Source organism: Lissotriton vulgaris, chromosome 1_1 (genome assembly GCF_964263255.1).
Source record: "Lissotriton vulgaris chromosome 1_1, aLisVul1.2, whole genome shotgun sequence".
NCBI classification, from domain to species: Eukaryota; Metazoa; Chordata; class Amphibia; order Caudata; family Salamandridae; genus Lissotriton; species Lissotriton vulgaris.
Genome location: NC_141685.1, coordinates 677,110,415 through 677,128,819, shown reverse-complemented (window position 1 = coordinate 677,128,819; position 18,405 = coordinate 677,110,415). Strand labels below are relative to the sequence as shown.

General features: G+C 43.9%; 1 protein-coding gene across 1 annotated transcript in view; it reads left to right on the top strand.

Annotated features, from left to right (window-relative positions):
• Nucleotides 1–17,576, top strand: part of LOC147747648 (putative defense protein Hdd11-like) — a 133,641-nt gene extending 116,065 nt beyond the window's left edge. The window contains exons 5-6 of the mRNA XM_086936343.1: nucleotides 13,180–13,291; nucleotides 17,016–17,576. Of these exons, the coding sequence (XP_086792469.1) occupies nucleotides 13,180–13,291; nucleotides 17,016–17,081 (178 nt within the window). The 3' untranslated portion in view covers nucleotides 17,082–17,576. The remainder of the gene's footprint in view (nucleotides 1–13,179; nucleotides 13,292–17,015) is intronic.
• Nucleotides 17,577–18,405: the final 829 nt, after the last annotated feature.

The window sequence follows — 18,405 nt, the reverse complement described above, 5'->3', positions numbered from 1 at the left end:
TTGCTCCTTTTTGTATATATGTCGCTGATATGATTACAGTATTATTTGTCTTACCTGGAATACAAAAGCATTTTCTATAATTTGGTAAAAGTGTGCTTTTTTCTTTGCCAAACCCCTCCTCACTTCTGTAAAGGACAAATGATTCTGACCTCCTGGGCTTGACCAAGGCAAAGCAAGTATGTTTGCTCTGCAGTTCCACATTGAAAGAGTATTTGAAATGCTTTGTGGAGATAAATGCATAGTTAATCTATTGGAGAACAATCTGTAGTGACCGTGACAAGTGGGTTCTTTCTTGTCCTTACCTGGTGAGAGCAGAGTCTATGGTTCCCCCTTTAAATTACAACAAGTATATAGATGTGCAAATCACTTGGAAGCTTCACTCATTTGACCCATCCACACTAGTCGTATGCAAAGGTCTTGCCGCCTTTTGCCAGGATGATGGACAGCTTAACATGAGTACCCCAAGTGCCTTTCCCACTGATTTTGGTGATGCATTCTTGATGCTGAGGAATATGAGGACATCTCCACCAAACAAAGAAACACTTACTTTATATAGTTAAGTAAAGCTACCCTTGTTTGGTGGAGATTTACCTCTTTGTAGTCTTGTTCTTGTCTCTATAGGAAGATTTATGTAATGACACATTTTTAGCTAAAGAGGCACAAGGAACAATCACATTGCCAAAATGCACATGAAGTCACAGGTGACATTTCTTCATGCTCCATTAGGCAGATGTAGTATAGAATATGTACTGGACATTTAAAGAACCTCTCAGACACCCACACCCACTCACAGACCCATTCAGACACTCCTGCAGTCACTCACAAACTCACTTAGACACTGATGCACCCACTCAGTGAACCGCTCACACTCTCACTGCCCCTCAAATACCCATTCAGACACTCATGCAGCCACTCAGACATGTACACCCAACCATATACCCACTCAGTCACTCCTTCACCCACTGATAGAACCCCTCAGACTATCATACCCACTCACAGACCTACTCACAGACTCTCACACCAACTCACAGACTCACTCACCAACTCACAGACTGACTCACACACTCATGGAGGTACTCACATATTTACTCGGACACTCTCACACCCACTCACAGACCATCTCAGACACTCATGCACCCACTCAGATACCCACTCAGAAACGTACGCACCTACTCACAGACCAACTCAGACCCTCACATACCCACTCCTAGACCCTCTCAGACACTAAAACACCCACTCACTGACCCAGTGAGACTCACCATGTCATGAGCGATATAATATATGAGCTTATAAGCAGTGCATAGCAGGGATATAACTTATAGTTAGCTCAGGTATCTATAACTGCTGAATTTATATGGTTTTGTGAGTAAACAAACTGTGCCTAACTATAATCTCCCTGTAACCTTTAGTTTTTCAGTGAGTTTCTAAGATTTTTAAAATATTTTTTCTTAACTGTTGGGTCCCTGTAACCTTTACTACAAGGTAGTATAGTTAGGATCATGTTTCCAGAGGAGAAGTGTTTCTTGACTTTCCTATATCTTTGACGCCATTTCAACATTTTGCAAAAAAAGTATTACGGTGATTCTTGTTGCACATGGAAAGTTTTGGGGTTATCCGTCAAATGTGGGGATCAAAAAACTTCCCCATGTTAAATCCCAGAAGAACTTTAGACATGGCTATAGCCCAAACTGCAGAGTGGAATTACATCAGAATTGGCGGAAAGGTAGCTGTTGGTCCAGAAAGCCCCTTTTTTATAATTTGGTGCAAATCCATTCAGTAGTTTTGGAAATATTAAGGAAAATCCCAGTTTGTGTATATGTAGACGCCCACCTGCCAGGGATTCGACAGTCCCTCTGCTCATTTATGAACCAGGAAGTGTTGGCAGCTATCTTGGGACTCTGCTTGAGCTGAGTCCCAAAACAAACATTAAAAAAAATAAACGGGGCAGGGTAAAAATACCCTGAACCCCTAGACCTCTTGGGGAGGGGGGGGTCCCACTGGGACCCCGCAATGCAATAAAAGCATTTTTTAAACATTTTCAGCAGGAGTCATTTTGGGTTCTCAGCTCCCGCATCAAAAAAAAGCACAAAATAAAAAAACTGCATGGACTCCCATGCTTTGTCATTAATTTCCCCCCATGGGCAGGTCTTGGGGCTTGGGGCGCATGCGGACCTCCCAGGACTTATTTATGCCCCAGGAATCACCACCTTCCCGGGGTTTCATCTATTCAAAACAGGGGCCTCTCAGACCCCTCCAGGTACCGGGGACCACAACCTCCCCAGGGCCACATGCCAATAAAGAAATTAGGGACCTATTAGAACCCCAGATTCACCACCTCCTTGGGCTTTTTTAGTGATAAATGGGAGGACCTCTCCAACACCCCCCTGCCCCTGGGGCCTCCACCTCCCCGAGGCTTTAATTTTATTGAATAGGGGCGGCACGGACACCCCAGCCCTGGTGACCACCACCTCCCCTGGGCTTTAAGTTGAATGAATGCGGGGGGGCACGCATACTACCTGCAGCCCCAGGGACCGCCACATTCCCAGGGATTTTCTTAAATGGAATGCAGGGAGGGCCATGCGGACACCCTCACAGCCCCAGGGGCCACTACCTCCCGGGCAAAATGCAAAAAAGGAGGGGAGGGTGTGCAGCCCCCCTCCTGGAGCCATAGATGGCGCTGGGGACTGTCACCCCCGTGGGCCAGCCCCTGCTATGTCCTGGAGTGCCCACCCCAGAGACATAACTGTTTGCTGTGGCTTAACAGGAGCTTTACTGCTCCCACCAAGCTACAGCAAAAGCTCCACTTCCGTCAGACGAGAGCATTAAAATGTACATGCTTGCTGGAAGTGTAGCAGAATTGCTTTTAGACCGGGGGATCTGCATGTTTAGCAGCTCCCTATGTCTAATAGCAATGCCAGCTCCTTTTGGAGGTGGGGAGCCGGCAGGGACCACGGGGCCTTCGGCTCCCCCCACAGTCCCCAACAAATGTAACTGGGTGCCCTGGGTGGGACCAGGGCACCCAGAATAGAGTCCGGGCCCTGGTGATGTGGTGCCCATGGCCAGAAATGGGGTACCCAAGGCCATGCAGCCCCCCTGTCCCTTTGAAAAAAGGCCTGGCCCCAGGTTGAAGTCAGTTCAGGGAAGAGGATCCCATGACCCCTCTCCATAATCCAGAGATATTTTTTTAATGTCAGCCTGGAAAGTTGATGGAGGCCTCCCTTTGTCCACCACTCTACAAACGCACCTCCTGGTGCACTACTAGTTCAGGGATAAAGTTCCCTAGACTGTGGAGGGTCCTTGGGGGCCACCAAGCTCTGCTGTTACCTCCAGTAAGTCCCAAACAGCAGGGTTGCTGTGAGGTCTTCAGAGGCCATGCTCACTTTCTCCACAACTCAGCAAACACAACTACTACTTAAAAAACCTGGGGGCGCTAGAGGGCGCCAAGCAAGGTGGCCACACCTTTGTGAGGCTCCTGCTGCTCGGGACGCGATCCATCTGACATCCTCCTCTGATCCAGCCCCACACGCCTGAAAACTTACTGATGAGGCAGCCCTAGTCATCTGCTGCCTCCCACAGCAACTAGTTTGTTGAAAATCATCTATCAACCCCAGCAACAGCCTCAGTTTGTGCTACACCGGACTGCATCAAAATGGCGGCTGGGTTGGACGGGCCTCTTAAGCAACCTGTCACGGAGCGATCCGCTGGCTCCTGCTGCATACTGAGCCCGGTGGAGAACACCGCATATATCGCATAGCTAGCCCGATCGGAGAGCCCGCCTCACCTGCTGTGGTGTGTCTGAGCCCCTGCTGCTGGCTCTTCATGCGACTACACAGAAAGGCTCCTGCTGTGGCCCGGAGTATCCAGACTGGTGCTGACTGGAGGGGCGCCTGTGACCCGTGCTGTCACCGCAACGCCCTCTCGCCCCGGTGATCCTGAACTGTGGGCTCGCTGGCGGGGGAACTGTGGTGAGCATTGTCGCTGCTCTGGGGACGAGCGTTCCTTCCTGTTTTGGGCATGGCCTTGCCTGGGTCTGAAAGTAGGCCATCAGCGTCTACACCGTCCAAGTGTACATCCTGTGACCAGAGAGCTGTCCGCACCGGGGGAGTGACGCCCTACCTCGGAGGCCCTGGTGAGTCCACTGCGGTGTTCTGCTGCCCCCGCTGGCTGCCTCGCGCCCTCCCGATATTCCCCGCTGGAAGCACGCAGCCCGCCGGCCTCCCCCTGTGCAAGGTGATCGCAATAGGCTGCTGCCGGCCTGAGAGCCCTCCCGCCATTTACGCCTGATCCCTGCCGGTTGCTGACACTGCCTGGAGCGGCCCTTATGCCATCCTGCCTGGCTCCCGATGGAGTTTTCATTCCCCATGTAAGCTGCTAAACATAGGCCCGACAGACACTGCGTGGGTGCACTTTTGGGTCCAGCAAGGTACTGGAGACGCTGCTCGCCTTTTATATCCCATATAAGAGGATAATACCACACATAGCTTGGGAGGAGGCAACGCTGCAGGACTGCTTCCCCATCCGCCCGTAACTCCGCTGCCACTACTGGGCACCCTCCTCAACGGCCTGCCCAACCATGCCTGCCTTGTAACTAGTGTGAGGAGTGGAGTGGAGTGGAGTGGAGTGGACTGACCCCGCAGGATTAGGAGGCAGCCGGCTCTTCCGGCCGACATACAGTTGTACCATTAGGCTCCACTGAGACAAGTGTAGGCACTGCGCGTGGCAATCTACCCCCTCCCTTCTTGACAAACTCACTACTGCCTTTCTAGCCCAATCAAATACTACCTGCCCCCCTGTGGAGCTAACACCCTACCATGGGCCGCACAGACGGTAAACAACCCAAATGTACCTCTAAGCCAGGAAATGTTTGCGCTCCCATGCAGAAATAGAGGGCGAACAATCCACCGCCTCGGATCAACTCACATCCACAGATGATCTGAAGGCCCTCCTTCTCGCCATACAATCCAGCCTAGCCTGCATCAAAACTAAAATGAACACTATGAATGCGCGCATTGACACCCTAGCGGACAAAAGTGATCAACATGAAGAGAGGCTCAAGGAAATTGAACAACGTATTTCTGACTTAGACGATGCCTCCTCCACCACCATTACTAAAACGCTGGATATGGAGAAAGTTCTGAAGCTCATAGCCGCAAAGAATGAGGACTTGGAATTGCCCTCCAGGCGCAACAATTTACGAATCCTAGGAGCTACCAGAATCCACGCCACTGGCAAAATGGAGGACTATGTAAAGCGTATGCTCATAGCCGCCTTTGGCAGAGAGGCGTTCTCCTCAGTGTTAATCATAGAGAGAGTACATTGCTCACTGACCTCCCTCCCAGTGCCTGGCGCCCCTCCTCGCCTTATTATTGCAGGAATACTTAACTATCAGGATTGAGACACTGCCCTCCAACTCGCCAGGGAACACAAAAAGGTACTCTTTGATGGAACAGAAGTCTCACTATACCTGGACTTCACAATGGCTGTTCAGGAGGGGCGCAGAAAATTCCTCCCAGTGAAGAAAAAACGCCAACAAATGAACATTGAATACGCCATGCTGTTCCCTGCGCGCCTCAAGATCACTTACCAAGGGAAACAGCACTTCTTTACAAACCCTCAACATGTATATGACTTCCTAAAAACTCTACTTAGAGTGGTGATGGACCATTCCTCCCCTTCCAGCTGACCCCACAACGATGGCAACACATCGGACGTGGAATGACAACTGTACCCTGCTCCATGGGTCCCATATCCATCTCCATGTGGCAAACTCCATGATGGGGGGCCCCCCTTGTTTTCTTCATACTAACTGGAGGCTCGTACACCCCGCAGCAAACTGCAACACATATTCTGCTGCCCGCTGCTACAATCGCTTTGGACTGGTGAAGAATACGACTCATACCCCCGAGCACCTTTGCTGAAGCAAGGGGTTAATGGCTGCACTCTCTCACCTACCCACTCAGGTGAACTCTAAACTGACTTGATTTAAAATGGTTAATCCCACTCACCCCTGTTGGGTGTTTCATTTGGACTTTGAGGACGGGGTGGTATGTCACAGCAGCGTTGGGCTGCTGATGTGGTGGGGGGGAATGGGGAATGTTTCATACCACTTTTTATCGCACTGATTAGCACATGTATGCCTTGGCTGACTAAACATTCTAGACGGCATCCACTTTCCTCCATTATCAATATGCACAACTGCTATGGAGACCCGACCTAGCCCCCCCAAATATAATTTCCTGACATGGGATGTGCGTGGCCTGGGTAAACCCCGCAAGCGTAGACATGTCCTTTCTTATCTAGATCACCACAATATCCACTGCTCTATTCTTCAGGAAACGCACCTTGCCTCCACCACACCCATCACATTCGCATCCCGTTGGGCGACCTGCAGATGCCTCTCAACAAGTGGTTGTAGGCAGCTCAAAGTGGTTGTAGGCAGCTTGCTGTGTATTCCTTCCCCGTCTATAATGCTTTGAAGAACAATGCTGGCCCGCTCAGGGATGTAGGCACCATGCTGTGGTCAATACTTCTTGCCTCTAATAAAGGTTTTTTGTTCTTTGAAAAACCTTAGAAATTCACTTAAAAAACCAAAGGTTACAGGGAAGTTCTAGTTCGGAAATATAATTTTAAAAAAACCTTAGAAATTCACAGAAAAAAACAAAGGTTACAGGGATGTTATAATTAGCCTTAGATTTCACTCGTACAAAACCATAGAAAATCAGTAGGTATAGTTACCTGCGATAACTATAACTTACGCCCCTACTAATGCACTACTTATGACCGCACATATATCACTCATGACATGGTCAGTTACATCATTCATGTCATCACTGATGTGATGACATCACTCATGACCTCTCAAGTTACATCAGTGATAACATCATCCACAGAACCACTCACACACTCACTCATACCCCATATAACCTTTCATATGCCCACCCACACAACCACTTACATAGCCATTCACCTACCCATACCAGTACTCATACACCCATTCACTCCTACATAGAGCCACTCACACATTCATTCAATCACTTGTAAAGCCACTCACACAGCCATTCACTCACCCATACAGCCATTCATACAACCATTCACTCACCCGAACAGTCAGTCACATAGCCATACACTCACCCATACATATACTCACACACCCACTTATTTACTGACAGTCACTTACCCACCCAGTCACTCACCCATATAAGGACTCATGTACTCACACTTTGCAAACAACCACTTGCATACTGATTCACACATACATACAAGCACTCACAGATCTTCTCACTCAGTCATACAGCCATCCACACAGACACTTACTCTTAAATACAGCCACTCACACATCAACTCACTTAACCAAACACCAACTCAAACAGCCATTCACTCCCCCATTCAGTCACCTACACACCCAGTCACTCATAAAGCCATCCAGACACCCACTCACTCACATATAAAGTCACTACACACCCACTTACCCACCCATAGAGCCACTCACCCCACCACTCACTCAGCCATACAGTCACAGACACACCCACCCACTCACTCACCAACACATCCACTCATGTAGCATCTTACTCACCCACACAGGTACTCACACAACCACATATACACCCATACAGCCACTCACACACCCAAACACACAAGGATACTTACAGTCACTCAGCTTTAGAAGTAGTATTACTCTGTAGTAGTGCACCTAGTATACGAATTTACCTTTTTTAGTAGGTTTGTATAAAGGTTTAACAGGCATAAACTCTTAAAGACACATACACTCGCTTGATGATGTAATCAGTAATATAATTTGAGATGTCATCAGTGATGTCATGAGTGATGTCACTGACCATGTCATGAGTGATGTATTATGTGATGTCATAAGCAGTGCATTACAGGGGCTTACAATATAGTTAGCTGAGGTAACCATAACTGCCAGATTTCTATGGTTTTGTGCATGTACAATCTAAGCATAACTATATCGTCCCTGTAACCTTCGGTTTTTGCAGTAAGGAATTTTTCAAGGCTCAGGGAGGGGTGGAACATATGGGTAGTAAGCAACTTTTAGGGCTTAGGGATGGGTAGTTCATATCGATAGTAAGGAGTTTTAAGGGCGGCTCTGGAATGATGGCACATAGGGGTAGCAAGGAGTTTTCAGGGCTCTGGATCGGGAGTGCATAGTTGTAGTAGGGAGCTTTTAGGGCTCACTGATAGGTATTGCATGTGGGGAGAAAGGAATTTTTGGGTTCCGGGATGGGTAGCACAAAAGGGTACTAAGGAGTTTTTAGACCCCATGGGTGGATAGTGCATAAGGTAGGAAGGATATTTCAGAGGTTTTTAGGGCGCAGGGATGGGTAGTGTATAGGGGTAACAGGGTGCTTTTAAGGAACAGACTTGGGTAGTGCATAATGGTAGTAAGGGGTTATTGGGGCTCAGGGATTGATACTTATGTATAAACATTAAAATGTTATGGATAGTTTCCATATAAAATATTAGAATATTAGTAGAATATTTTTTACATATTGTAATGAAATTAGTTGATTTGGTATTTATATACTTAATATATATACACACATGTAAATATATATAACATTAAACTCTACCTCTTTATGCCAAGCAAAAATAGTATGTAGAAATATACAAGACATAAAGGGATGTAAAAGAAGAAGAGTTGGGTAAAGTTTAGTAACAAGGTATAAAAGTAAGTGCAACTATTAGGACGATTGGGTAGATTAGAGGAGAAAAAGTAGGTTTAAATAGAAGTAACAGAAGGAAAGGTATGAGCAAGTGTAAATGTAAGTAGAATTTTGAGTTGGGATGAAGAGTTAAATTTGGAATAAGAAGAAGCAAGTGTAGCAGTAATAAGTAGAAGGAGTAATAAGGAGTATGAATACTAATAAGGAGTATGCATTGAAGTAAGAGAAGTAGGACTAAGAGTCTGACTGAGAGAGTCATAAATAACAATATTGGTAGAAGTAGGAGCAGGGATAAGGGAGGAGTGGAAGCAGAAGTAGAGATCTGCATTGGGGTGAGAGTAGGCATATGAATAGGAGTGTGGTGGTAGAGGTAGGAGTTGGCATAAACGTTCATGCGTTGCAATGGAAGTGCTCTTTAGGTACATTAATATAATTATGAGCCACCACTACAGTAAACAGAAAATACTCCTGAGGATAATCCAAAATAAGAATGACACTTCATCAAGCAAAGGGAGTAGGAGGATAAGCCAAAGCAACCAGTGAAAAAAGTGGACTGACCCACCTACTCTCTCTTTGCACTTTCTTTTGTTCATCAAATGAGCTCTGTCAAACAGCTAAAATGTTTCTAGGCTTGACCAACAAAAATCAGTCATTATGGACTGGCCAGTGTCCCATCAATGTTGGTGATTTATTCTCATGCTGTGATATGGTTCCAATTCATTGATGAATTATTTTTCATTAGGGGCTGAGACAGGGAAATATTTTTACAATATTTGAGTAATTTAAAAAATGTACTGCATAATAATTTACTTTGATGTAATGTGCTAATTGCTCTATTAATATCCATTGTTGAATATTTAATTATTGCTTTAACCGTGCACAGAAATATGATGTCATGTTACGTTTAAGTATTTGCACACTTAGAAAACGAGTAGCCACTAATGTGTTGAATACCATGTGTGAATCAGCCAGTCTGTTTTCTTTTACTGCAATGCAACAGTTGGAGTTTTTATTTTCACATTTAAAATGTAAGCAAAGAAGAAAACAGGACTGAATAAGCTGCTCATACCTGACCTGCCACAAGACTATTTGAGTTATAGGGAAAAACTTGAAATAAATATTCCTGGACTTTTCTTGTGTGCGATCCAATTGGCTCAATCAAAACAAACCAAGACTAAAGCTCACAGAATGCACTGATAAGCAAAAGCAAAGTCATGGAGTGGAAAAGTGGTGTCCTTGTCACACAGAGACATCCAATCAACCCAAGTTTCCTCCTTTGGTACATTTCCTCTCCTGATTCAGCTTTTCCTGAGGAGTATACAGTCACAAGACTAGACAGGGTGAGCAAAAGGGGTGGGGGCGGCCATAGCCCTACGCGCTCCACATTGCATTAAACCAGTGGACACAGTGTCGACTGCCGGTATGGAACTAATGGTGTTTCGGTTGGAGTCTTTGAAGGGAGCTAGGTGGATGGGGGCAGTAGTATATCATCCCCCGGGAGAAAGCAAACAATTGTTTGGACTTCATTATTGGAGACTCTTGCCCCGTACATCCTGCAATCCAACTATTTTTTTCTGGTTGGAGATTTTAACCATCACTTAAATGACTCTTCCAATACAGACTCGGCTGGCTTACTGGCTGCCATGGAGTCACTAGGTCTCTCTTCAAGAATTCATGAACCTACATATGTCGCAGGACATACCCTGGACACCATTTTCTCGAATATAAGTTTATTAGTAGAACCTCCGTTGACACTAACTTGGACTGATCACCTGCCATTTAAATTCTCCTTTAGCAGGCCAGAAATAGGAAGCCAGCTCCAACGTAGAGATGATCTTCGTAGAGCTTGGAGGAAAGTCACTCCTACAACGTTTAGTGGGGCATTTAGATCCGCCTCATTTGAAAGGGGAGGTAAGTGACAAAGCCTTACACAGATGGGAGGCCTCTATTAGTGACACCTTAAATAGCATTGTTCCCATTAGAGCAGGGAGCATTTAGGAAAGGGCTGTTTCAGGTTCCTGGTACTCAGATTACCTTTAAAAGGAAAAGGTCCTGTGAAGATGTAGAGAGAGGAAATGGAGGAAAACTGAACGACCAGAGGATAAGTAGGTTTATAAACTGTCACATAAAGCCTTTTTAAAAAGCTGTAATACAGCAGGAAGAGATCATTTAGGCACGCGAATACGGGAGGCAAAAAACTCCTATAAGGAGCTCTTCAAGATACTCTAGAGTTCATAAGGCCTATCGTAAACAGTCCCTCTATTCCCCCTATGCAAAAGCTTTGTGATGATTTAGCAAATTATTTTAAGGAGAAGATTGATAACATTTCTAGCTCTCTGGCGGTAGAAGTGGTGTTGAAGGGGATGGTCTCCCCCTGGAGGGATACATCACTACCTAGGCTCAACTCCTTTATAAGTATTACTACAGAGCAAGTGGAATCTGTACTTGCGTGGACGAAATCAGACTGTGCCGTTTATCATGTCAGAACCAGAGCCAGTCTTATCCTCCTCCCTCTCGGAGGTTTGTAACATTTCTCTGGCCAAGGCCACATTTCCTAAGAAATGGAAGAAGGAACACATAAAACCTCTGCTGAAGAAAGTGCTGGCAGACCCAGCAGACATGCAAAGCTGTAGGCCAATCTCCCTCCTTGCATGCTTTTCTAAGGCCATGGAGACACTGATCAATCAACAACTAATGGGTTATCTGGAGCAGTATACTTTATTGGATCCCTCTCAATCAGACTTCCGAGCAGGACATAGAACTGAAGCTGCCTTGCCGGAAGTCACAGATACTCTAAGGATGTCATTGGATAGAGGTATCCCTACTATGTTAGTGCTCCTGGACCTGTCGGCAGCCTTCAACACCATCTCTCACAGCATCCTGCTGGATAGGCTGCAAGAGACTGGTGTCGGAGGTATGGCTTGGGCCTGGCTACAAAGCTTCTTGAACAACAGAACACAATGTGTCCAATTGGACACATTTGTATCTCAGACCACTGTACTGGATAAGGGGGTCCCCGAGGGATCCATTTTAATCCCTACCTTGTTCAACATCTATGTGGTTCCGCTGGCTGCCATTATTAGATCTTGCGGTTTTGAGACGATCTCATATGCGGACGTCACATAGGTGATAATTCCCATCGAGACGGATCCCTCGGCAACCAGAGCAAAGTTTAAGTCCTGCATGTTGAAAATAGCCACATGCATGAGCAAGAATTTCATTCACCTAAACTCCAATAAGACGTTGATTCTCTTGTTTGGGAAGGCTGTAGAGTTATGGTCGGCGGATTGGTGGCCTGTGGAACTTGGTGAGGCACCTAGTCCAAAAAATAAGGCAATAAACCTGGGAATCATGATCAATAATAAACTATCTCAGGAGGATCATGTGAAATTGGTCTTGGGCACATGCTTTGCAATAATGCGGATGTTGAGGAAGATCTTTCTTTGGATCCCCCTGAAGGCCAGAAAGACCTTAATACGGGCACTATTAGTTAGGAGACTAGACTATGGCAATTTACTACTAGTTGGAGTTAGGGAGGATCTTGCATCTAGGCTACAAGTTGTGCAAAACACAGCAGCACAGCTGGCTCTCAACAAACCAGTTTGCACCCCATTACTACCTCTTCTGCAACTGCTGCACTGGGTGCCCATTAGGAAGAGAGCAGTGTTTAAGCTCTTGACGATAGTGTTTAAAGCACTGCAGGGGACTGGCCTGGCATACTTAAGGAAGAAGTTAATTCCTTATGTTCCTGTTCGCCAACTTAGATCAAGCAATCGGAAATTGCTCTGTCCCTGTAAAAATAGTAAAATCAAAATGGGTGGGCGTGCATTCACTCATCGTGCCCCTTCCACTGGAACAGACTACCAGATGAGATACGAGCCTGCACAACCCTGGTGCAGTTTAAGAAGCAGCTTAAAACTTGGTTGTTCGAATTGCCATATTGTCATAAGCTACCGGTACTGTGCAGCCAGGGTGCCGAGAGATCACAACCACAATATATGTGTGACTTTCAATAATATTGCGTTTTTAATGGTCTTGTAGGTTTGTTTTACAGTACAGCTGTCATCAGGTAGTGTTAATCAAAACATGGTGTACTCCTTGTAAAAGTTTGATTTAGCAGTAATAAGACTGCTTTGTTTCAACACCATTCTACTGTGCATGGGCAAATGCCCTTATATTCAGAATCCAAAGATGGGAATGAAGTGTGCTATGCAAATATCTGGAACATTTGTACAAGCTACAGAAGAGCCAGAAAAAATGCATTTCCCTATTCAGAGCACTTTTGTACTTGACCAGGTGTAGTTTATTTGGGAGTAAATCAGGGAATGGGGATTAGACCAAATCAGTGTATAACGTCACGTTTAGAATTGATCAACTCTATTGACATTTCAGAACAAGAACGAAGTGAATAAAGAAGCCATATACACATAGAGTGATTTCACTCAAACACTGTTTTTTGTTATACATGTGAAATGTGTTTTTTTGGTTTGGTTTCTAGGGCCACCATTGCGCAGAACAAGGCAACCTACTGGGTAAATGTCAAAGGCCCAGTGATGACATACAATGGGACTGGCACTAGCTCTGGCACTTCAAATGGACAAAGACTTACGGTTGGTACTACACTTATTTTTTTTACATAAATAACTGTACCAAATTGAGCACAAACCTAATACAGAACAGAAGTGTGTTTTTGATCTGTTCATTATACTTACTATAACTTTTTGCTCTAAGTTAATTTGCACTACCGGTTTTATAGTGCTCTTGCATCTGTTAATAACAGAAGGTGTTTGATACAGCCCTGGGTTTCTTCCAGCAACCCATTAAACAATGTTTCATAAGATTGTAAGTCGCCAGTGGTGGTTGAGCTACCCATTTCTTGTATGTAAGCCCTATTGGGTTTTTACATCTTAATATATGAATCCAACTCTAATCGGAGCGGGATGAGACCTTATCACAGTGCTACACACATGCTACACTACAATACATTTTCTTACCATCAGCCATGGATAATCATCTCTTTCTATGGTATATCCCTGGTCAATTAAAACTATTTGAGTTGCACTCTGGCTTTGGATTAGTCTTCCTTTTCTCCCATTATTTTTCCCCTTTGCATTTCACCTTATGTGCTATGTACTTCAGCTTCCCAGAGTCCTGAACACTCAGCAGTGTCTATTTGTTCTTAAGTTCCCCAAAACCTGTACAACAGATGTTAGATGTTAGCACTGCTCATTGTCCTCTCTTAATCATAGTGCTCTTTTTCATTAAAGGGGTGTAGCCAGAAGCTCATTCTAGGTCTTTCTATTTCAGTGTTTGATTTTTGTGAATTCCAGTGGGTGTTTTGCAGTATTTCCCCAACTTCTAAAAATCGGTGTTTTTCAGTGTTTAAACTTTTTAGCTACTCATACATTTGCTGGAGAGTGTGCTTTTCAAGTGCTTAGAAAATACAATGGTGAGATCTTCGATTCTAACATTTTTATTTTAGCTGTTCCATATCTAGCATGACACAGTCCATTTTGAATACTGAACTGGAAACATTGGGAGCACTTAAAACCGGCTGTATTTAGATCTCCCCCCAACCCAGTTGTAGTTTAGTGGCCAAATTGAAAACTGCAGAAGCAGGAGACTTTGGGGCAGATTTACAAAGTTGTCATGCACTGCAATGCAGTAAACACACAAAAGGTGTAGGGTGTATGCAATAAGTCTAACCACTGGCACATGCTTGAGGAAGTATTCCAACTCATCGTTCTTTTGCCCACTATGCCTTCTCATTTTGGGCCAGCCATATGCAAAGCTGGCTTGGTCGTGCTCCAGTAGGAACAGGCTATAAAAATAATATGTACCACCAATGGCAAGAAAAAGGCGGGAATACTTAGGTGGTGGAGCAGTTTAACTGTTCACTGGTCAGCCTTAGAAACAGAGGGGCTCTTGACAATAACAAGCTTATTAGTGAGGTAGGCCAGTGGTGCATAATAATGAGCACCCCAAGAGTGTCAAAACACTTATTCTACATACACAGGGTTTACATTACACCTAAGAAAACAAATACATTCTTCCCGAGAGCTCAAATAAAATGGCTGAAATGTGGAAAATTGGATGGAGATTATTATCACATGGTATGGAGTTGCCCCAGGATCGTTGCCGTTTGGAAGGAAGTCGCGCAGTTTGTACAAAGAACAATTGATAAGACCATTGGGGTGGACTCAAGAAATTGTATACTCGGACTGTATGAGTTTAACTGATGGAAAAAGGCCATTAGTGGATCCATTGATCTGGCTCTGGTATTAGATACATTTCAAATTGCAGTGAGCTGTAAAATACAAGAAGGATATAGTTTGAATAGGTGGAAACCAGAGGTGCTAAAATGGGCAGATTGTGAACGCATTATCTTGCACATAGAGACTCGGAGAGAGACAAGGAAGTCTGTTGTGAGAGCATGGGAAACAGCCTTGACCTCAATCTCGGAACAGGAGACAGTACTGGGAAAGGACAAACAAGTGCTGACCCAATGTAGACTTCTGGAAGAAATACCTGATACATTGGTGTTGCTGTTGTGTTACACTGATCATACAAAAGTTTATTGGCAGAGCTACCGGTGGGAGGCCCAAGTTGTTAAGTGATGAGTACTGATGTTCTTTCTTCCTCTTTTTTGAAAGTCTAAATCAGTGATGAAATTACTCAGTGATTATATATGAATAAAAGCACTGCTTTCGTTGTGAGAAAGTATGCATGATTTATTAACACACTCGTAACATTTTGGTAAGTCTCATAAAACAATAACGTGGTTTTTCTTTCAAACAAAAAAGCATCCAGAGGCTAATAATTTCAGAACAAAACAGTTAAGAAACGCTTACAATAACTACTGTTCATGTAGCAGTTGTAATTATACCCCTTGACCTGCCCATCATATGTGTTTCTCTAAAGTCACACAGAGGTGGAAGTGCCATTGTGCCTGTGACTAAATGTATTGAAGTGATATCCCTTGATTTGAGGGCGAAAACACTCGCCAGTAAGTGAGTGGGTTTCTACTGGAAAATCTGGCGCCTTTGTTATGATTTTGCGACCTTCCCACAATCCTGCCTTGATGTATTATGTATCATGAGGGTTTGATTGCTCATTGATATTGAGCTAAAAGGATGTAATTTGTGATCAAATCATTAGGGATTACATGATTGCATCACAATTGTAGCTGCCCTTCTGACCTAAAGACCAAGTATGGCGCTGATTTTTTTGAAAGACAGATGACTCAAACAACATCAACAGCAACATCAGTCCGTCAGTCGATTCCCAAGTGTCCATTGTCCCTTCACTACAGGACTCAACTAAAGTGCTGCCATTCTGTATTCAAGATAAAAGTGAGGCACTCCTGGATGCTATTTTGTTGATATAGGGGCTGTTGAATGTGAAGATTTTCCTGTGGAGCTGGCAGAAACTAATTAGCAATGAGGTGTTAATGCAGATAAGAAACCAGTTGAGTAAAACAATATGAGGGGAAGTATGTTTTTTTCAGTTATGTGAGACATAAAAGGTTGTGAGTAGATTCTTTTAGAAGTACAGAAATACAGGAATCTATTTTAGACAGATCTCATATTTAAAAGCAATAGGTTTGTTCTCCAGTTGATAGTGAGACTCTCAGAAGATGCTTGTTTGAACATTTAATTTTTAATATTTGTTTTTATATTGCTGTACTTTCTCTCATTAGTATATCTGTAGCCCCCTGCATGAGTGTGCACTGGCTGTAAAATAATTGCTATTGTGATTTATATATAAAGCAATGTTAAAACCTATTTAAAAATATATAATTACTATCTATACACAGTGTATTTATGGGCACCTTAGAAATTGCTACATTCAAAGATAATTATTAAAACTATATTTTAAAATATTTAACGGTATAAATTAGACAAACATTTAAAAACAGTGAAAACTGTCCACAATTTGCATTGGCTCGCAACACTTTAATACCAGCACAGAGAAATAAATATTTTTCAGGCAATTGCTTACTTCAGGAACTTGTGGCACCAAAGATAAAAAGGATTTGTATGTATATATTCAGCTTTCTGATAGGAGAATGACTGAAAGCTCTAAAGCTGTTTTTTCCACTAGCATGTTTCCCAGTGTATGTACATTCTGGGTAAATAGAAGATCATGTTTTTGTAATAGAGCTCTGTGGTCTTAACAGGCTGCTGTTATGGATAGAAGGCATAATGATTTGCAGACTGTAATGAGGTATTGACCGATTAGGGGCCAATCAAAATGCAGCATTTTTGGTAGGATGTAGCTGTCTGATTTACAATAGAAAATATTAATACTAATCTTGTTTTTTCTGTATTCCAGGTTTCTGCTCAGAGTCTTCTGTGTTCCTGTACCCTGTTACTAATTATATTTTTCAGAGGATTTTGACTCTAATTTTTGTAAAGCAGATAGCTCAGCAAAGAACTGTACCTAAAGATTTTACATACCTATGCAGCATTTATAAGGAATACTTTTCTAGTGAACGTACATTTGCAAGTGTATTTTGCATTTAAACATTATCATATACATCTTAAATTTACTGCCACAGTCTACCTCTGATTCTGTGAAAACAGTTCCAGGCTTTAAAGTCATCATAAGTAAATCACAATTATGCACTTTCTTCTTCAGTCAGTGGGAGAATATGTGCACATATGGCTGTCCAGTTTCAATACATTATAATTCTTTTGTGTCAAAATAACTTTTTCAGTTTGTATCAATGAAACTAGGATGCCTACAAGATATGTTAGGGTATTACAGAAGTGGTAGTAAAACAAATGACAAATTGACTACCACTTCGGTAATACCCTAACAAAGGATCTGAGAAAGGGCTTGAAATGTGTTGGAGGAGAGAGCTGGATAATTGGTTTTAAATTAAATTAAATTAAAATAAAATAAATGTGGTGGTGCTTCATTAATTTAGAGCTGTGCGGTTTTGAGAAGTTGGTTACCAATCCAACACTTGCAGAAATATGGAATGGACATAGGCTGATATGTTAATTTAGCTCCGCAATGAGGCCCTCTGCATGTGTGTTGCAAATAAGAACTACCTGCTGCCTTGACCTAAATCAACAAGTACATGCATAGTTTTACTCACACACAGAACTCTGTTGAAAACCTATAAGAAATAACTCAGAGCAGGAAATCTTAAACCAGGTATGTTTTCTACTCTGACCTTTTCAGTTAAATTTTTTGGTATAGGTCACATAGACGTACAGGGTTATGTATTTCACTTAAAAGTAAACAACAGGGGCTGTGGCCTAGTAAGGAATAGTGTAGGACGTGGAAGCTCCTGCAGCCCTCGGGCCCTCAACCCTCATTAAGCATCTTTAACACCCTGATTGCGCTCTTGGAGTCATTACTGATCACATCGGCCATTGCTGGGACGTGTTTGTGGTCCTCTGAACTTGAAGAGTGCTGCAGTGGCTGCCATTTCTGTGACTGCATGGACCCTCGATGCCATCTTGGCCTAATAAGCCCTGGGTGGCAGGTCTACCATTTGAGTTACCGGTCCGCGTTTAGCCCTTTGATGGGGCGAACCTCACACAGGGCCACCAGGAGGCACCAAGAGCCCATTGTAAACTCAGTGGTGGTAGCTCTTACTGCTGAAGAAAGTGCAGTCACCAACCAGCCCCCACACATCACAGTCTGGTGGGCCCGCTGGGGATGGGCTTGGGGAAGTCCAGGGCTGGTATCATGGCAGAGTGCCTTCCTC